At 38.8% G+C, this 20832-nt stretch overlaps 1 protein-coding gene across 1 annotated transcript in view; it reads right to left on the bottom strand.

Annotated features, from left to right (window-relative positions):
• Positions 1-20832, bottom strand: part of myo16 (myosin XVI) — a 375473-nt gene that overhangs the window by 199358 nt on the left and 155283 nt on the right. The window contains exons 10-13 of the mRNA XM_043691191.1: positions 15438-15622; positions 11768-11809; positions 8548-8567; positions 4761-4778 (exon numbers count right to left, since the gene is read on the bottom strand). Of these exons, the coding sequence (XP_043547126.1) occupies positions 4761-4778; positions 8548-8567; positions 11768-11809; positions 15438-15622 (265 nt within the window). The remainder of the gene's footprint in view (positions 1-4760; positions 4779-8547; positions 8568-11767; positions 11810-15437; positions 15623-20832) is intronic.

The following is a 20832-nucleotide window of genomic DNA, read 5'->3' as shown; positions in this document are numbered from 1 at the left end:
AGAGGAAGCTTGTGAAGCATATAAGCCCATTAAGGTGTTCACCTGGAACCTCTGCCAACACAGAGACTTCCATCTTCCTACCGATCTACATTAAATTTCGAGTATATCTGATGAGATTAGCATTAGAATGCTTCTGGAGAAACACCCAAGATGTCTGGCATTCAGAGGCTTGCGGGGGACCTGGCACCTGTTCAGCCTCAGGGAAAAGACATGGCCTTGGTCTCAGCCATTACTGACACACTCATTCTGTAGAGACAGGCAGAGCAACATCAGGCAGGTGTGCTGGAGGCACTGGTAGGCTGGAACAAAAGATGAGATCCTTCAAAGTTACCACCAGTGTGGTGTCTCTGGCAAGTGAGCAGCTGAGATGTCTCCGAGGCACTGCCTTGATATTCAGCTCGAGCAATGTAAGCTGCTGGATATGTGGTCATACCTGCACTCAGTCTCTTTAACCAGGAGTGCACCTTATCTGTGTGAGGATATGGCAGCTATATCTAATCTTCCAGTACTTGCTATAGATAGTCATGGCCAATTGACAGCATGAGACTCAGCTTTTAAGTTCCTTTATACAAATGAGATTTGTCATACCACGAGTTTAAAAATTACACAACACCATGTTAGAGACCAACATATGTCCATCCCAGTCCAATCCCGGACCTCTTCATCATGGATATTACAAGGAGGCAGTGAACATAATTCAATGTTAACAATGCAGTGTCAAATTGCACAAATGCAAGGTCCAATAAGTATATGCCCACTGACAATGGAAGCATCATGTACACAAGATGCAGTTCAATACAAACCAATACTAGATAGCTGACACATGATGGCTGCAATGGGTGTTTTTGAGACAAGTTGCTAGGTACTCATTCAGTTTTACTGGCTGAGTTTTCATGCTGTTAACCTTTTTTATTTTGGAGAGGAAAATTGGACACACAATGTTAATGCAGTAAATTGAGGTATTAATGAGAAACAAATGGATGGGATTAAGCTTCTCACCATTCAACAGCAAAATTCTGCACTTGCTTTCAAAGGCATGAGTACATATGTAGGATTGTTTCTCTTAATGTCAAGAATTTTCTCAATGTCTGATTTTTGGACACGATGACCAATTATGTCATCTCAGTCACCATTATTTTTTATTTAGATTTTATTGTCACATGTATTTTACAGTACAAATTCAATAAAATACAGTGAAACACTTTAATTTCCCATCTCAGAGAGAAATATTCCCCTCTTAAAGATTCTGCTGGAGCAGGGAAACTCTGACACTAATGGGGAACGACTATTCATTTTATATTTTATTGCAAGTGAACACCAAAAAGTCTCACCCTTCTCATTATACCCTATTGTAAAATAATTTTAAATAGAGAACAACTTCTGTCTCTGTGTCTGCATGAGCAATTTTCCATCTGCAGATCTGTTCTATTCCATATACACTTAATGGTAAGATCCTAGAGAGTGTTGCTGAACAAAAAGAATTTGGAGTGCAGGTTCATAGCTCCTTGAAAGTGGAGTCGCAGATAGATAGCATAGTGGAGAAGGTGTTTGGTATGCTTTCCTTTATTGGTCAGAGTATTGAGTACAGGAGTTAGGAGGTCATGTTGCAGCTGTACAGGACGTTGGTTAGGCCACTGTTGGAGTGTTGCGTGCAATTCTGGTCTCCTTCCTATTGGAAGGAAGTTGTTAAACTTGAAAGGGTTCAGAAAAGATTTACACGCATGTTGCCAGGGTTGGAGAATTTGGAGAGGCTGGAGAGGCTGAACAGGCTGGGGCTGTTTTCTTTGGAACGTCGGAGGCTGAGGGGTGACCTTATAGATGTTTACAAAATTGAGGGGCATGGATAAGATAAATAGACAAAGTCTTTTCTCTGGGGTGGGGGAGTCCAGAACTAGAGGGTATAGGTTTAGGGTGAGAGGGGAAAGATATAAAAGGGACCTAAGGAGCAACTTTTTCACACAGAGGGTGGTATGTGTATGGAATGAGCTGCCAGAGGAAGTGGTGGAGGCTGGTACAATTGCAACATTTAAAAGGCATCTGGATGGGTATATGAATAGGAAGGGTTTGGAGGGATATGGGCCGGGTGCTGGCAGGTGGGACTAGATTGGGTTGGGATATCTGGTCGGCATGGATGAGTTGGACTGAAGGGTCTGTTTCCATGCTGTACATCTCTATGACTCTCTGGCTCTATGAACTAATGCATCAAGTTCAAAGCCATAAAGTTATATTTTGTGCACAAATCCATTAAATAAGCCTCAGTTCACATCTCAGTTTGACTAAGTTATCACCAAATCAAAGCTACTGTATTTTGACTCATCCATAAGTAGGTTTGAAGAGCTGAATACATATTCTGAAGACAGTTTTGTTTCTCTGATTCTTCCCTTGACTCAAAGAAGAAAGACTTATTTTAAAGCTGTTATGCATTCAAGGTCTATTTCAAATGTATAATGTATTACCCTTAATAAAATTTCATAAATGAAGTTATAATTTTAAACATAAAATTTATGAGAAAGGAATGTGTAAATATATTGGCGTCTCTGGCAAATATCTTTGCTTGAAATCCTCTTTGACCCTGAGGTGAGCATTTGATCACACATTTTCTTCATGGTCTTTTTCCACCCAGTTGATTTTGCCTGTCTCTGCCCTTGCTTAAGATCATCTGCTGCTAAAGACCTCATCTGTGCCTTTTTTTTTTATCTTGACTCTAGTGAATCCAGATTGTGATGACTCTGACTCAGCACTGAACTTTGCAAATATCTGGCCAGGACTGTGGTCAAGATGACATAGTTTTAACAAATAAAAATAGAAGAGAATAGAATCTCTTCAGTGTGGAAGCAGGCCATTTGGCCCAACAGGTCCACACCAACTCTCCAAAGAGTACCCCACCCAGATCCATTCCCCTAACCTCTTAGTCTACATTGCCCCTGCCTAATGCACCTAGCCTACACATCCCTGAACATTATGGACAATTCAGCATGGCCAATTCACCTCATTTCATAGAAAGAGTTGATTGTAAAGATTCTTTTTAATTTAAATTCATTAAGTAATAGCCGATTAGGGATGGGCAATAAGTATTGGCCTAGCCAGCGATACTCACATCCTGGGAATGAATAAAGAAAAAAAATGCACCTTTTATCCACACAATATCCCATATTTACAACAAACATATTTGCAGGCAACTAAGTTATTCAAATTCAGCTGACAAAGGAAAAGAAATACATTTTGGATAGAATCAGGGAATTAATAACATTTGGAAGATTCTTCTTTGGAATTCACCTAAACATTTCTCTTATCTTTGCTCAGATTAACTTTGGTAAGTACTGGGGGCATTTTATATCATTAAACATGCTACGTGATTAAAACTGCTATTGTTGCATTTGAATTGTGCCGCTGTAGTTAATTATGGTACAATACTTAACAATCAAACTCTAGGGAAATCAGTGATTAAAGTGACTGAGGTTATGACCTTTGTGAGTCTTACTTTCATCACTACTACTGTGTAGGTCGAAATGATACTTTCCCTTAAACAATATTCTTTTCTCATGCTTAAACACAATTACATAGAAATAACCACAGCAACTCTCAATCCACAGGCCATATAGTCCAAGTTATAAACAAGGTACTAAAATTATCTTATGGGAAAGCCTCATCTTCCTCTTCTATTGCTCTTCCTACAGTAAAATGCATTGGAGTCTGTAGATGCATCCTTAATTCCCCACTATGTGGAATGACAATCTGCCTTTCTGGTTTTATGACTAAATTCATATATTTCTATTCTAATATGCATGTAGAAATTATTCTCAGTCATGACACATGCAGATGTCTCTCTCACTCTTGCTTCTCTTTCAACAGAAGCATCACATGCATAAGAATGAGGGTGATAGCCTTTGATATCAAGCATCACTAACAAAACCAGGAACAATTGGTAGCAGGTGGAAAACTCTCTGCTGGTTGGAGTCATTCTGGACACATAGAAAGATGGGTGTGGTTGTTGGAGGTCTATCATCTCAGCTCAGACATCTCTACAGGTGTTCCTCAGGGTAGTATCCCAACCATTTTCAGCTGCTTCATCAATGATACTCCCTCCACCATAAGGTCAGAAGTGGGGAGGTTTGCTGATGATTGCACAATGTTCTGCATTATTTGTGACCCCTCAGATACTGAAGCAGTCCATGTTCAAATTTCACAAGATCTGGACAATATCCGGGTATAGGTTGACAAGTGGCTAGTAACATTCACACAACACTTTGTCAGGCAAATGATCATCTCCCATTAGAACCAATCTAATCACTATCCCTTGACATTCAATGGTGTTACCATCACTGAATTCCCCACTATAAACACACTTGGGTTACCATTGACCAGAAACTCAAGTGGACTCATCACATTAACACAGCGGCTACTGGAGTAGGTCAGAGGCTACAAATACAGTAATGAATAACTCATCTCTTGACTCTCTAAAGCCTGTCCACCAACTACAAGGCATGAGACAGGAGTGTGATGGAATACTCCTCACTTGCCTGGATGTGTGCAAATCTAACAACAATCAAGAAACTTGACTTAATCCAAAACAAATCCACTCACTTGATTGGCATTGCATTCATGAGCAACCACTTCCTCCACCACCGATGCACAGTAACAGCAGTGTGTACTATTTACAATATACTCTGAAAAGTTTACCAAAGATCTTTAGACAGCACCTTCCAAACCCACAACCATTTCTATCTTGAAAAACAAGGGCAGCAGATACTTGGGAACACCACCATTTGCAAGTTCCCCTCCAAGTCACTCACTATCCTGACTTGGAAATTATTCACTGTCCTTCACTGTCTCTGGACCAAAATCCTGGAATTTCCTCCCTAAGGGTATTATGGCTTATCTACAGCATGTGGACGGGCTGTGGTTTCAAAAAGGCAGCTCCCCACCACCACCCAGTCAGAGATGCCCACATCCCACCCGTGAATAAAAAATAGTAAGTTATTGGCTTTGATAATATAATAGAGAGATACCAGAAAAATTACTTTAACATGAAACACATATGATAGTATTACGAGAACTTGCTTCCATTGCAGGATTCTGCATCCTTTGAATAATGATATTACTTAATTTCATAATTCTCATTTTAACTGAGGCAAGTTAAATAATTGGCCTTAATATGAATTTATTTTACAGATGTCATTATAAGACTTGACTGTCTTGATATGAATAATTTTCAAAGCAGATTGTAAATACATCCAGCAGTACATGTTCCTTCTTGGCATTTATTTGGTTATAAATCCTTGTAACTAAAATTAAATCATTTAAAAAACCAAATTCTTTTTGTTACTTTAGTTAATGCTTTATGAGTTTTTTTGATAAACATACATAATTGTTTACAGCATGCCATTAGTAGTCACCAAATTATTAGTTTCCTTTGTAAACACCACCAACCCTCCTGCAATTGCAGTGAAAAGGCAACAGTTTAATCACACACTCTGTAATTGTTCAGGATAAAAATCAACTACAACTAGACTGAGTCACCTCTAATGAAAGGTTGTCATTGTCCAATATGTCAAGGCAACATATTCAAAAGTTCCAGCAACTGCTGAGTTTATTCTGAGAGTGAGTCATAAACATTAATTCTTTATTCTGACAATAGCTGGAGACATAAAAATAATATTCAGATTGCTAGATCTTACAGACTCCCACTCCATTCTTTTATTAGTGGTTTATGTGCCACCTGATTTATTGTGTAAGAGATAGCCTAAATTCTTAAGAATAACAATTATTGCTAAACTCTTTATTTTTTAAAGAGAGTGGCAAACCCAAGAAAAGTAATGGTAAATAATATGAGCCTTTGATCCCGAATCTGTTCTCACTTGATCGGTGATTCAACTGGAGTTTAATTACCAGAAAATTGGGACTACCTCAAATTGGGCAAACTGATTGTTATGTCCTATCTTCAAATTTGTACTTGTGCTAAGCATTAACCTGAAAGAGCAGCCAAGTCACAGAAAATAACATCTCCTGGTTTTAAAAGACATTCGATCCTGTGTTTGTTCAAAAGCATCTTTGGCTCAAAGAACCTCCACTCAACTTACTGATAATGTTTGGTGTGTTATTTTTATTTCTGAAGGAAGAAGTAGTATTTGTGGGTATGGTTGGGGAAGGTTTAAAGTAAAATGGCAAGGGGATGGGAATCTATGCAAGGTGATAGATAAACTGGGAAGAAGCACAAAAGAAAAGATAGAATGGAAAATAGGAAAAACTATAGGCAGAGAATTCAAGAGGAAGAATCAAACAGGCAAAATTATACAAGCGGGACTCAGAATGTTAAAAAGAAAAGCCTTAAGGACTTGTCATATCGAGTGGAACATTAATAACAAAATGGAAAAATTAGTTCAACAAATAGATATAAATAGTTATGACATAATTGGGATTATGGAAATGAGTCTGTAGCGTGATCAGGGACGGGAAATTAATATCCAGGGATATTCAGTTTTTAGGAAGGAAAAATGAAAAAGAAAAGGAGGTGGGGTGGAAGGTGGGAGGGGGCTTTGCTGGTTAAAGAGGAAATTAACATACTAGTGAGGAAAGATATTAGCCCTGGTGAAATGGAATCTATATGAACATCAAGGGGCAGGAAACGACAGGTGGTATTGCATATAGACTCCCAACCTATAGTGAAAATGCTGGGGAGAAAAGGTTAAACAGGATATTACAGAAGCAAGCAATAAAGGTACAGCAGCACTTGTGAGTGACTTTAATCGGCAAACAGATTAGGCAAATCACGTCAGTAACACCATAAAAGAGAAATTCCTGGAATTGGTAGAGAGTGGTTTTTTGGATCAATATGTTGAGGAACCAACTAGAGAATTGGCCATCCTAGACTGGGTGTTATGCAATCAGAAAGGAATAATTGGCAACCCATTCCAAAGGAATAATTGGCAACCCATTGTACCCTATGGTCTAATCAACCATAGGGTAGATTAGACCCTATCTACCTTTCCTTGAAAAAAATAGAGCCGGAAATGACATCACCCACCTTTAAGAAGCCAAGACCTATAAACTAAGAGGCGGGACATACCACCAGCGCTTCACTGGAGACTCTCACTGATGATGTCACCTAGTCATAATGATGAAACTTCTGAAAGCAAACTTTCCAGCTCAGCGAGCTAACTTACAGACTGATTTGCCATCTGTTTACTCTCCAATATAACTCCCCTGTTTCTGATTGTAAGAAGCTTACGTTTGATTTTACTAACCTTTATCTCTCCCTTTATCTAAATAAGCTTTTACAATCCATTTCTACGTTCCCCACAATCTTACTTGCAAACTCTATATTTCCCATCTTCTTCAGTCCCTTTATGCCGAAGTGCTGAAATCTAAACTGGTCCCAATTCTCAGGTTGCTGCTATTTTTTGGCCATTACGTATGCTCCTCCTTGGATCCAATAGTATCCCTTATATTGTTATGGACCAGACCAGACCCCCTCAAAACATTGCAAGAAAGTGGCTCAGCCCCTAACATTGCTAGTTGTTTTAAGCAGGTGCAGAATGGATATTCCAGGAGAGATGCAGCTTAGTTTTAAACAAAATGGAATTACTCACAAGATTACCAAAAGAAGCACAAACAAAAGAGAACAGAATATGGAATAACCTAAACTATCAGAAAACCCAACAGATAATCCCAATTTATTGACGCTGTTCCAAATACTTGCAACAATCCCCTTAAGCAACCCTTGGTACAAAAGGTAAAATCAAACACAGGGTCTTACAGGAGAGATGTCAGAGAGATGGCAGCATGGAACACTCTCTTCCATGTAGCTGTTTCTTGGACCAGCAGCCTCAAACACTACAGCTTGCTAACCAGCTGTGCTTTTCCAGCACCACACCTTTTGACTCTGATCTCCAGCATCTGCAGTCCTCACTTTCTCCTAGTTGATTATGACCTTACTGCCAAGCCTCTTCCAAGGATGCCCACCATAAAGGAGTTCTCCTCCTCCCTCTACCAGACATTCCTGATGAAGAGCTTATGCTCGAAACATTGACTCTCGTGCTCCTCGGATACTGCGTGACAGGCTGTGCTTTTCCAGCCCCACACCTTTTGACTCTGATCTCCAGCATCTGCAGTCCTCACTTTCTCCAAACAGAGAAGAGCTAAGCTAGGAGAACTGGGTTGGTAGATTTGTGGGCTATCATGATGCCAAGCAGTCTGAGTAGTCTGGAAGTCATTTCTGATGACAAATCAATTAAACGTATATTGTGGTTCTGACTTCACAGAAGAGGACAAGAATAACAGCCCAAAACGTTTGGGGAAGGCAGAGGGAGGGACTGAAGGAAATCAGTATCAGTAGGGAAATGGTTGTTGGGGAAACTGATGGGATTAAAGGCTGATAAATCTCTATACTCTAATCACTGACATCTCAGACTACAACATGCTGCTCTGATGTGTTGTTGCCTTTGTGTGATTTTTCCAGAGGTGGTTTCTCAAGTTGAATGGATAGCCTCCATGTAGTAGTGTACAGACAATTATGCTCATTGTGTTCTTTTCAAAATAAGGTCTTACCAGCCGTTTCCTGATCACATCTACCATCTGTTATTAAAAAGCTCCAGGGAGGCAAACCACTAATTGATTGCTTCCCACAAAAGTCTGATGTTTGGGACATTCTAGCCCCCAGTAGAGTTAGGAATGGAGTTCTGGCAATCAAGGGTAAACATCCAGCCCATCTATTTCATGGATGATTGTTTGATATTGGGTCCAGAATTAATTTAAGACAACATGGATTAAACCTCCTCAAGCTTTGTTTTCAATTTAAATTCTTGATTTATAACAGACTTGACTTGGCGCTGCAACAACTAACAATTCAAACTCATTAAGTCCGACAAAATCATTCAGCCTAAAATAAATCAAGCAGGAATATTCTAAATTCATATACAAATTTAAAGTACGCTGTGTGAAATGCAATAGAATAGAATATATTGGAAACCATGATTATATTAGATAATTATACAACAACATTTTCTTCTAGAAGAAACATTCAATGGACACTTGTAAAAGTTCCAATTGGATGCACAGGATTGTAAAATGATGCAGCATCAGCTATTCTATCCATTGTATCTTTGCCAGCTTTTGTTCTGATTTTGTTAGCTCTCATCATAAAATTATTTGTGGGCGGCACGGTGGCACAGTGTTTAGCACTGCTGCCTCACAGCGCCGGAGACCCGGGTTCAATTCCCACCTCAGGCGACTGACTGTGTGGAGTTTGCACGTTCTCCCCGTGTCTGCGTGGGTTTCCTCCCACATTCCAAAGGTGTGCAGGTCATGTGAATTGGCCATGATAAATTGCCCATAGTGCTAGGTAAGGGGTAAATGTAGGGGTATGGGTGGGTTGTGCTTCGGCGGGTCGGTGTGGACTTGTTGGGCCGAAGGGCCTGTTTCCACACTGTAATGTAATGTAATCTAATGTATATGATGATCCCACTCTGCTTCATCTTAGTTCCTAATTTAATCACTAAACCCTGAAAGTGTGTCCCTGCTTATACAAAACTGACATTACACAATGGGTAGCAGCAACTTAAATTATCTTAAGCTGAAGTTTTACAGTTTACCAAATGCTCCTGTATGGTGATGCTAAGATGAAAATCTTCTTGGGCAAAATATCTGTATCAGTATAGCTGCTGTAATAATTTCTACTCAGTATTCTGCTAGTTTTGTTACTGCTCAAGGCAACTTCTATCTCAATTTATTTCAAACCTTACTCAGTGTATTTTCTTGTGTTGAGGCACATGAGGCTAAAATAAAGTGATGTTGTTCCCCTCTATGTAAATGGAGCACTGAGTGGCTGGGTATTACTCAGGCAAATTATTCAGATTTATTCCGTTGATAATTAGGTCATTAAATTGATTTGCTTCCTTATAAAATGTAGGGTATACAATGAACAGATGAGTGTTGAAGTTAATGCTCTCTTCAGAAATGTTCCTATAATTGATACACATTGTGTTTTGTCTGTTTTTTTTAAGAGTTATTACTAGCTCTAAGGGACTCATTAAAGATTTGAATAATGGATAAGATATTAATGACCAAAATGATCTCTGTATCAATGCCTTGAAGAATTTAGCAACATTTGTACATCAGATTGAAAACGTTAAGTCATGAGGATCTGACATAATGAATATGCATTAAGCAAGTAGCATTGTTCTTTTCTCCCTCATGCAAGTAATAAACCAACCCTACTACTCACAAAGGAAGGAAAAACATATATTCATGGATTTGTTTAATGAGCAAACGGTTTTCAAAATACTTCAAAACTGGTTCTCATTGGTGAATCACTCTCCCCCTTAGCTCATCACAAGAAGGTTAATTTCAGAAGGATCCCATCACTCAAAGATGCCTTTCTTCGAGTCCAAAATGAACATGTGTTTTATAAAGAGCCAACTTCACCAGGATTTCATGAATTAACAGCACGCACACACACACAATGATAAAAGGTTTACAAATAAGAATCTGAATTATGCATGAATGGTATAGCTGAATACTATAGACATTACAGCGGTTGTCACCAGTATTGTTGATATTGGTAGTTAACAGGCAATGTCAAGATCAAGTTAAAAATCACACAACACCGGTTTATAGTCCAACAGGTTTATTTGGAAGCACTAGCTTGTGGGGCGCTGCTTCTTCTTTAGGTAGCTATGGAGAAGGATCGTAAGACACAGACTTTATAGCAAAAGATTACAGTGTCATGCAGCTGAAATGATCTTTTGAATAAATCTAGATTGCTGTTTAGTCTTTCATCTTTTTGAATGGGTTGCAGGTTTTGGTTCATTAATATGTAAATGTCAGAACTTCTTTTAAGTCACATTCTCGAGATAACTTAAGGTTTTATTAAAAACAAAGGTGGCATCTCAGCTCAGATAATGCACTAACGGTGAGAGGTCTGTATCCCAATCTTGAGTCAGACTGGTTCTATTTCCAAAGTGGAATTTATAAAACATTACATGGATTGACTGCCTGCAGATTGTGTGTTTTTTGAGCAAAATAGAATGCATCCTCTGACTGAATAAAAGATGTATATCGATACAGGACACAATGGCCTAGTGGTAATGCGACTGGACAACCAATCCAGAAATCCAAGCTAATGTCTGGGGACATCAATTTGAACCCCAAAATGGCAGGTGGTAAAATTTGAATTCAGTAAGATTCTGGAATTTTAAAAACCTGGCCTAACAGTGACTGCTGCTGATTGTCATAAAAACCCATTTAATGACTTTGACAAAATCAAACCTGACATAGTTTCCAGGTCTGACCCATAAGTGAGTTCGGATCCATAGCAATGTGACTGATTCTGGGCAATTAGAGATTGACAATAAATGCTAGTCCATCCAGTGACATTTACGTCCATGGATGATTAACCAAAAAAAAGGCTGTTGTTAGAGCTATGACCTTCACAGCACTTAAGTCCACGCATTTGGACGTTAACAGTTAGACTGAGTGAGTTTTAACTTCTGTCCTTTTATATTCTTTAAAAGGGGAGGGGGGCATAGCATTCAGTTGATAGCGTATTTTCGGCCTTTGAAACTTTCTGACACTTCAGGTGTGGCATTTTGGAGTCTCTCACACTCCAGTCAACCACTGAACTTACACCTGCAATCTACTTTTGGCTCTTTGTCTTTTTCTTCAAACAAAAAGCACAGATTGTAATTAACATTTGGTCTACAAGGAGATCCAAGATTATGTTTCATGTTCATGACAGTGCCACTAATGCATTTTTGACTCAAAAGACTACAGGGCATTGAGGAATCAGTCAGCATATGATGGCAACACAATGCTAACCATCTTATATGTGCATATGCACTCTCTGAAGAAAAATTCACATTTCTGTAGTATTTTCACACGGGATGATATGTTTCAACCTCTGATTGCACATGATAAGCATATACATGCAATGGTGTTCCCTGCAATGCTGTGTTGTATTCATTTTCACACTTGTCCTCCCTGAACCCCAGCTTATTGGCCCTCCTTAACATACAGAACTCCTTTCTTGTTATGCAAGATAATTTTATAGAAATTTTCAAGTATACTACTGGTGTGTCATATTGCAAGGACATATGTGAATAATTTACAAGCTTTTTGTTAAAAGATCTGAAAGGGATCAAATCATGCCATGTTTAGAATCAGTATCATATGTCTCTCACAAATCAGCCTCTCATTCATTTTTGGTATAACCAATTGGAAAAATGATTGCGTTACTTCCCGCTTACTTGTGGAATAAGACAGTAGTGTATATGCTTAGTGGAGGACTCACTTTTTCATTCACTGCGATTCCAATGTTCATTTTATTTTTGAGAGATCCACTTTCCTCATGATTACTAAAAACTTTATCTTATAGCATATCCTAAACCTGCCTCACAACTTCTCAGACAATCCTACAGATTCTCCTCCATATGTGGACATTCGTTCATAAATACAACATCGAGTCTAAATCCAATTTCATTGACTTATCTAGACCTAATAAAAACTCGAACGTCAAGAGTTGAGGATCTTTATGGAAATAATTGCAGAGCTTTGTAAAATGGTTGGAACTTTTCAAAAAACTTCTTCAACAGCTCAAAATGATTGGATTAAAATTTTGAAAGTTTCAGCTCATTGGCATGTTTCTGAAGCCAGATGATTGTAGCAGTCTAGGTGGAATAAATTCATCCAAAGTCAGAGCAGTTGAAGAGCTGGACTCTAGGACCCTGCAGCAGCTCATTCTCCACTGTAATGTCTCAAAAAGGGAAGATGGCACCAGGCTTTCTTGATAAAGACATGGAAGTCATCATGGAAAGGGTGGTTGAGAGAAGGACAACCAGGTGGTTGTCCATCTAGCTGATGGACCACCAGGGGAAGGAGGGTAAGGCATCAAAGATAATCAACTTGCCTGAGTCAATGCTGCTCATAGGATCAGATGGGATATAGAAGTGCAGGAGAAAGGTCAATGCTCCTCTGCACTCGGTAATGTAAAGTGCCATCACCTTCTATCTCATACCCACTCTAGGTCTGTCTCTGCACACAAGCCTCACAAATGAGGCTTACAAATTGATGGACTACAAGCTTCACTATTGGATACAACATCTGCACTCTACAGCTCTCAACCACCACATCCTTTACAATTCTTAACAGAGCTTTTCAGCCACAGGGCAGGAAAGCTATGTCATTCACGGAGGTTGGCAGTATCCAAGGAAGTGCAAAGTGAATGCGTGTTAAGGAATGAGACTAACAGCTAAACAATGTATCCTGTGTAGGTGCACTGATGGCTGTGTATCATTGTATGCAATGTCCTGGAAGGAGCAGATGAAGGATGGACAAGAATACTTCCCAATGAAACATTCAAGGACATGCTGGTGGATGAATATTAAACATGCATCCCCATTCTAAATGATTAAAGACTTAACAGCAATCTACGTTTGTTCAATATCATCAGTTGTATGACTCTTTGATCCTTTACTATAAATTCTGTGCCCTATGATCTTGCCCCACTAGCTACCTGACAAAGGAGCAGTGCTCAGAAAGCTAGTACTTCCAAATAAACCTGTTGGACTAAAACCTGGTGTTGAGTGATTTTTAACTTTGTCCACCCCAGTCCAACACCAGCACCTCCACGTCATGGTTATTCAAATAAAAGCCCAGAGAAGCCAGGGAATCACTTTGACTTTCATTTCATGAATTATCACCATCTACGATCTTGGGTGTGTGTGTGGGGGGGGGAGGTGGTGGGAATTGCATGCTGAATATAAATGTATCAATGATATGCCATTAGATGGACGTAAGGCAATTCCCACAAATCAGTGAGATTCTGATCTGACCATCGAAATGGTAAGGAGAAAGTTAGAATCATTTTTCTTGATATTGAAAACATCTCATCCTCACTCTCAGCATATTTTCCCACTTTAAATGCCAGTGTCCACATTGCTTCAGCTTGGGAAAATTCTGCCTGCAGTTATCATTTCAATGTATTAAAAATGGCACACAATTCCCTCAACCGGGATAATGGCCAGCTAATCCATTTTAATGCTGTTGATTGAGGGATAGTAATGCCCAGGCCAATGGGGAAGACTTCCTCATCTTTGAAATAATGCCATGGGAATTTCTTCAATCTGTGTGAGAAAGTAGATGTGTCTTGCTGCAACATCTCATTCAAAAGGCATCACCTCTAACAGTGCAGCACTACTTCAGTGTTGGTCTAAACTTTTGTGCTCAAATTACTGAAACAGGAAGAAGAACACACAGCCTTCTGATTCAGAGTCAACAGTGAAACCACTAAAATACAGCAAATGTGAACATTTTCAGTAGCGAAGGTGAACATATATTCGCCCCAAATAGTCATGCCATGTGATAGAAGTTGATTTCATTTACATTCTTTTTAAATTGTTTGTTTGTCATTGTTCATTGTTTATCAGCTTTGAGAATTTGATGCTGCTGTTGTATTTACTACAGTTTTGTTTTATTGTCTCTAATATGACTTGTTAAGTAATATGACTTGTCAAAATGATTTCTTTCATTATTTTTATTTTATCTCTTTGGTATCCAATTACTCATGTAATTGTTTAAAACAATGGGAGACTGTAATATTTTCCTTTAGTTTCCAGCTGTATTATTTATGCTGAAAACTTTCAGGTAACACAGAAATGAGATTTTCAACTGATCAACTTTGTCTAGACTCAAATACTTCACAGTAAATTCTTTGGAAATTCTCCTTGTTGGTTGTTGTAACTTTGACCAGAAACTCTGTTGATGTGGTTCACTGAGGACTTCTCCAAAAGTGACCAATCAGGAGAAAATGATGGCCAGATTCTGGGCACATCTCTCGGGAAAAGATAATGCACTAACCTGCTGTATCATTACATCATTAATGATTGTTTAGAAACGTTTACAATACAAGTTAATTCAAAGATGCACCTGGAACCTGGTGAATCACTAAATGAACAGATGATGATTTTCATTGGGTAGCACTGGATTAAATAGCTAAATGGAGGGAACACTTCTCAAGATGCTCAGTTTAGTTTTATTAGGTCTGGTTTTTTCTATTAGCTAGTGTTCATCATTATTACTTTTGAATATAATGACTAATGGCAACTGAGCAAAGATTTCTGAAGCACTATATTCATTCCATTCAGTTTAAAGAAATACATATTAAAAGACGGAAAGACATGTCTTAAATTTCTCCGAGTACATATCATTTAAAAAGAAATTAGTAACTTGCATTGTCATACAATACCAAAGGCAATCAGAGCCACTTTGCAAGGTTAAGCCAAGGTCAAGTTAATAACTGAAACAAATCAAATAGATGGAAGTTTTTTAGGCAGAAAATAAGAAAAAATGCTCAGGTGTTATATTGCAATATTAGTGGTAAGAAAGCAATGTGTCATCCTGTGATTCTACTGTGGTTTCATTATAATCTCTCATTTAGCAACTACTGATTAAATCTGGTATTCTAGGATTTATAGGTACCTGTTCAAGTTTGGTTGTGCTGTTCATTGTTGGGTTGTCGCTGTTGCTGTCTTGTGAATTTTGTTTGCACAAGCTCCCAGAGGTGTCCTTAAACATTATGTCTTTTTCCAACATGCTGTCCTGTTTGGCAATGGACAGGACCAATGGGTTCCTAAAGGGTAAAGATACATATACAAGTTATACCATTCCCTACGATAGTTAGCAGTCAGGGAAAAAATCAAATAAAATCAAGGCATCTCCTTTGGTTGAGGCTCTATGAACAGTCACTATATCAAAGGTTGAGAGAATAACATTCATCATTTGCTTTTTTTTTAAAACATATTTGTATCTAAACAGGATAATGGTTAGCATTTTTTAAAGATCATTTTGATGTTGTATTATATCAAATCCAGGTGGAAATCAAATAATTGAAAGAGAATGTCAACAGGTTTCTGATTCACTAGACTGAGCTAAAGTCATGAATGTATTAAGAAACTTCAGTCAACACATTTTCTGGAGGTGGAGGGAACAGATTAGTATAAAACTGAATGTCAATGAAACATGTTGAAACACTTGTGTGTGAACTGTGGATACAAACAGCTGAAACCTTCACTGTATTCAACCGAAATACTGATCTAATAACAGATGGTTATAGAACTAATCCCATCATTACAAAGACTTTTGATGTTGGTATAAAGAATTTATCCTCGGCCATATGCTGTTCTGTCTTGAAGATAGCAGTTTCTCCTTGATCAAGGCCCATATTGCATCCTGAATAATGGGACAAAGTTTAATATATTTTTAAATAACAGCTACATAGTTTCTTGGGTACATATCAGGAGTTGAATCACATTTGAATCACAAGCAATGAAATCTATACCTGGTAATCTCATGTGAATTATTTAATAGCTGAAGACTATATCTTAATCTCAGACTAGTGACTGAAAAAGTGATTGAAGGAGTCATAAAAACATTAGGCAGTAACATAATTTATTGATTTGACATTAGAACAGATGTATAATTGTAACAGGTTTGTCTCTTAATGATGATTTGACATAGAACAGATGTATAATTGTAACAGGTTTGTCTCTTAATGACTGATATACTGCAACCACTGACAATGTATTCAATATTTCCCTTTTATTTAAAATACAACTGATTCTTAAGTTGTACTGTCATAGACAGAGTAAAAAAACTCTTCCTGATGTATCATAGGGATGATAGGTAGCTCAGTTAAAGTTTAAAAATTCTATTTTCCAACTCAAAGAAATGTTCTAATAAATAATGATCTGGAGGAGGGGACTGGAGTGAACACAGAGGTAAGGGAAAGATGCATGTCTGGGATAGAGAGGTGCAGGTAGTGTTGTAGAACAGAGAGACCTAGGGGTTCAGGCATATAATTCTTTGAAATCTGCATCTCAGGTGGACAGGATGGTTAAGACGGTATTTAGCATGCTTGCCTTCGGATTTTTGAGCATTGGATTAGATTACTTACAGTGTGGAAACAGGCCCTTTGGCCCAACAAGTCCACACCGACCCTCTGAAGAGCAACCCCTCCCCAGACCCATTCCCTACATTTACCCCTTCACCTAACACTACGGGTAATTTAGCCTGGCCAATTCACCTAACCTGCACATTTCTTTTTGGACTGTGGGAGGAAACCCACGCAGACACGAGGAGAATGTGTAAACTCCACACAGAGAGTTGCCTGAGGCGGGAATTGAACCCAGGTCACTAGCGCTGTGAGGCAGCTGTGCTAACCACTGTGCCACCGTGCCGCCCATTAAGTGGGAACATACAGGAAATTGAGATTGTATTGAATGTTGGTGAGGCCTCTTCTGGAGTACTATGTACAGTTCTAGTCGCCCTGCTATAGGAAGGATACTATTAAATTGGAGACTGTTCAGAAAAGATTTACCAGGATGTTGCCAAAAATGGAGAGTTTGAGTAATAAAAATAGACTGGATAGGCCGAGACATTTTTCCCTAGAGCATAGGAGGCTGAGGGGTGACCTTGAAGAGGTTTATAATATCATGAGAAGCATAGGTAAGCTGAATAGAAAGTCTTTTCCTCGCGTGGGGGAGTTCAAAACCAGGGGGTATATTTTTAAGGTGAGAGGAGAAAGTTTTAAAAAGGTTATGGAAGCAACATTTTTACGCAGATAGTGATTCGTGTGTGGAACGAATTGTTAGAGAAAGTGGTGAGTGCGGGTACAGTTACAAAAATTGAAAAGACATTTGGATAAGTACATGAATAGGAAAGGTTTGGAGGGATATGGGCCAAATACAAGCAAGTGGGACTTGTTTAGTTTGGGAACATGGTCGGAGTGCACTAATTGGATCGAAGGGTCTGTTTCCCTACTGTTTGACTCTATGACTCTAAGAACAATTCTTAACTTCAACAGAAAATAAAAAATGTATCATTATTGATGTCTAGTCTGCAGTCTTATATTCCTACACAGCATTGTGGAGTGCAGGCTGCAATTCAGTTCATTTCACCTTGTACGTCCAAGGCATTTTTTTCCAAAAGTTCACTCTCATTCTACAGGCGATTTCCATCATTAACAAGGATTAACTTGAACAAAGTTTCTTGTTTTTAATCTCACGATTTTCTTTTTTGAACCATAAGATCATCACTCATTAGTTGGAGAAGATCTTTTCTTCAACTAATAAGTCACAGTGATCTGAGGCTTTGCATATTTCTGTGAAGTCAATTTATCCATCATTAACAAGGATTAACTTGAACAAAGTTTCTTGTTTTTAATCTCACGATTTTCTTTTTTGAACCATAAGATCATCACTCATTAGTTGGAGAAGATCTTTTCTTCAACTAATAAGTCACAGTGATCTGAGGCTTTGAATATTTCTGTGAAGTCAATTTATCTCTTTGTTGTGTCAACTGTTGTGAGAAAACTGGCTGTTTCTGCACAGGAAGATTAGAAACCTTCTTTAATGTTTTATTTTCAGCCTCCAAGGCTTGACAACACTGTATGACTGCTCACAGCTGGACTATTAGGTCAATGTCTCTTTGAGGTAGTTAGACTGCTCCAATTCGTGCAGAACTTCAATCTTTTTGGGCCCCATTTGGTACTCACTTTAAGTTTAAAGTGACAATAGTGAGAGGAACTAGTTTTAAAACTCATAACCTGTAACTGGCAGCTCCAAAAAGACACCAAAAATTTGACCAAAGGAAATAAAATGTGACAAAGGCCCAAATAAACAAACCAAAATAAATTGATTAGAAGCTAAATGGGAAAAATTACACAGCCAAAACAATTTGTAAAATAAAATAAGTGACTGTAACCAAACTTTCCTATTCTAATATTAGGAACTGGCATATTTTGTTGGAAAGACAGACCAGGATAACTTAGACGCTGAAACATTAGCTGGAAGTTAAATAAGAATGAAATCCTGAGCACCCAGGATACAGGACTCATTCCTGATGAAGGGCTTTTTGCCTGAAACGTCAATTCTCCTGCTCCTTGGATGCTGCCTGACTTGCTGTGCTTTTCCAGCACCACTCCTATCTTGACCCAGGCCACAGACCAGTTCCGGAGCAGCTAGATGGAGAATTAACTCCTAAAGCTGACCTGCCTCACATGAGCAACATAATGTGGAGGTGCCGGTATTGGACTGGGTTGGACAAGGTCAAAAATCACATGACAGCCGGTTATAATCCAATGGGTTTATTTGAAAACACTAGCTTTTGGAGCACTTGATGAAGGAGCAGCACTCCAAAAGCTAGGGTTTTCAAATAAACCCATTGGTCTTTAGCTTTGTGTTGTGTGATTTTTGACATTAATAGTATAGAAACAGCAAGACTTAGAAGGCAGCCAGAGTTTGGGAAAGAGAAAGACAGAGAGAAGAAAGAACCACAGAGAGTTTGAAAGGGCTTTTCCACTCCAAACATTGGAAACAGGCTCAGAGAGAAACTAAACAAATAGAATTTGCGAGAGAAAGCTCCCCTCAACCTCATCATCCTTCCAATCTTCACAGACCACAACAAAGCTTTGAAGGCCTGACTACACAGAGTCTGTTCTGAACTGTGAAGATGGTGATTGGAGCCCTTCTTCAGAACTTTCAAAAACGTATGAGGCAGTTACAGTGGTCATAAGAAATATAGACTCTGAAGCATTCCTGTGAAGAAACAAAGACAGCTGACAAGGAGAGCTCAAAATGTCTATTCCAAGCCTCAGAGATATCTGCTAGTAATGAGCAAACATCACTGTATCTGAATTAATACTGAAGGCATGTCAACTGCTATTCTGGAGTCTTTGTAAGAACCACATGCAGAGCTACTCAAGTTCAAAAGATGACAACAAATTGCTTTCATTAAGTGGGTCAGCTTTGTAAAATACTGCACACCTATGACGCATGACATGAGTTAATAGGACCGAAACAATCAAAAGATTGCCTACATGTTAAACTGAGGATGTAAACTGAGAGGAGCAGAGTGTCCTCATAGCGAGAGGAAAACACAGGTGCTGCTGACTTCACCCATAAATCTAACAGCTCAGGCCATTTCTGTCAAAACCAGGGGGATGATCAGAGCAGTCAGCTTGAGGAAAAAAAGGGGCCATATCTGAGAAGCGTACAAATGAGGATGTGAATAGTCCATCCTAACCCCAAACTCAAAAGAAAATCCCTCCAGAGGCCTGTGTGTTCCATTTGCGCCAAAGTGGGACATTTGCAGCTGGAAATGCTGAAGATTAAAAGGGCAACCAGTTGTGGCTTTTCTGGCTGTGAGACTCTCTACGTACATTTTCAGAAATAATGTATGCACTGGTCGTAAGATTGTTTAGATTCCGGAATAGTCCCAGAGGATTGGAAACCTGCCAATGTAGCATATTTGTTTAAAACAAAAGTAACTATAGGGCACCTATCTTAACAGCAGTCCTTGGGAAAATGTTAGTGCCAATTATAAAGGACATAATAGCAGAATATTTAGAAATAGATGTTCAAGCAGAATCAGCATGGCTTCATCGATGCTTGATAAATTAACCACAATTCTTTGAGGAGGCAACTGTATAGATAACGCGGAAGCACTGGTTGATATTTGAATTGTTAGAAGCTTTTTCATTCGGGACCACATGTTGGACTACTTACATTGGGCACAGAACATTAACAGTGCAGAGGAACAGGCCCTTCGGCCTATCATGTCTGTGCTGACCATGATGCCCTAAACTAATCACACCTGCCTGAACATGGTCCCTATCCCTCCATTCTCTGCTTGTTCATATCTCTACCCGAATGCCTCTTAAATTGTATAAGCTATTATATCTGCTTCTACTACCTCTCCTGGCAATGCATTCCAGCCACCTAACAAACTCTCTGTTTAAAACACATCCTATGTGAAGGTAGTACCAATATGGAGCATAGCCTC

This window comes from Chiloscyllium plagiosum, chromosome 6 (assembly GCF_004010195.1).
Source record: "Chiloscyllium plagiosum isolate BGI_BamShark_2017 chromosome 6, ASM401019v2, whole genome shotgun sequence".
NCBI classification, from domain to species: domain Eukaryota; kingdom Metazoa; phylum Chordata; class Chondrichthyes; order Orectolobiformes; family Hemiscylliidae; genus Chiloscyllium; species Chiloscyllium plagiosum.
This window is presented reverse-complemented; position numbering and strand designations above follow the sequence as displayed.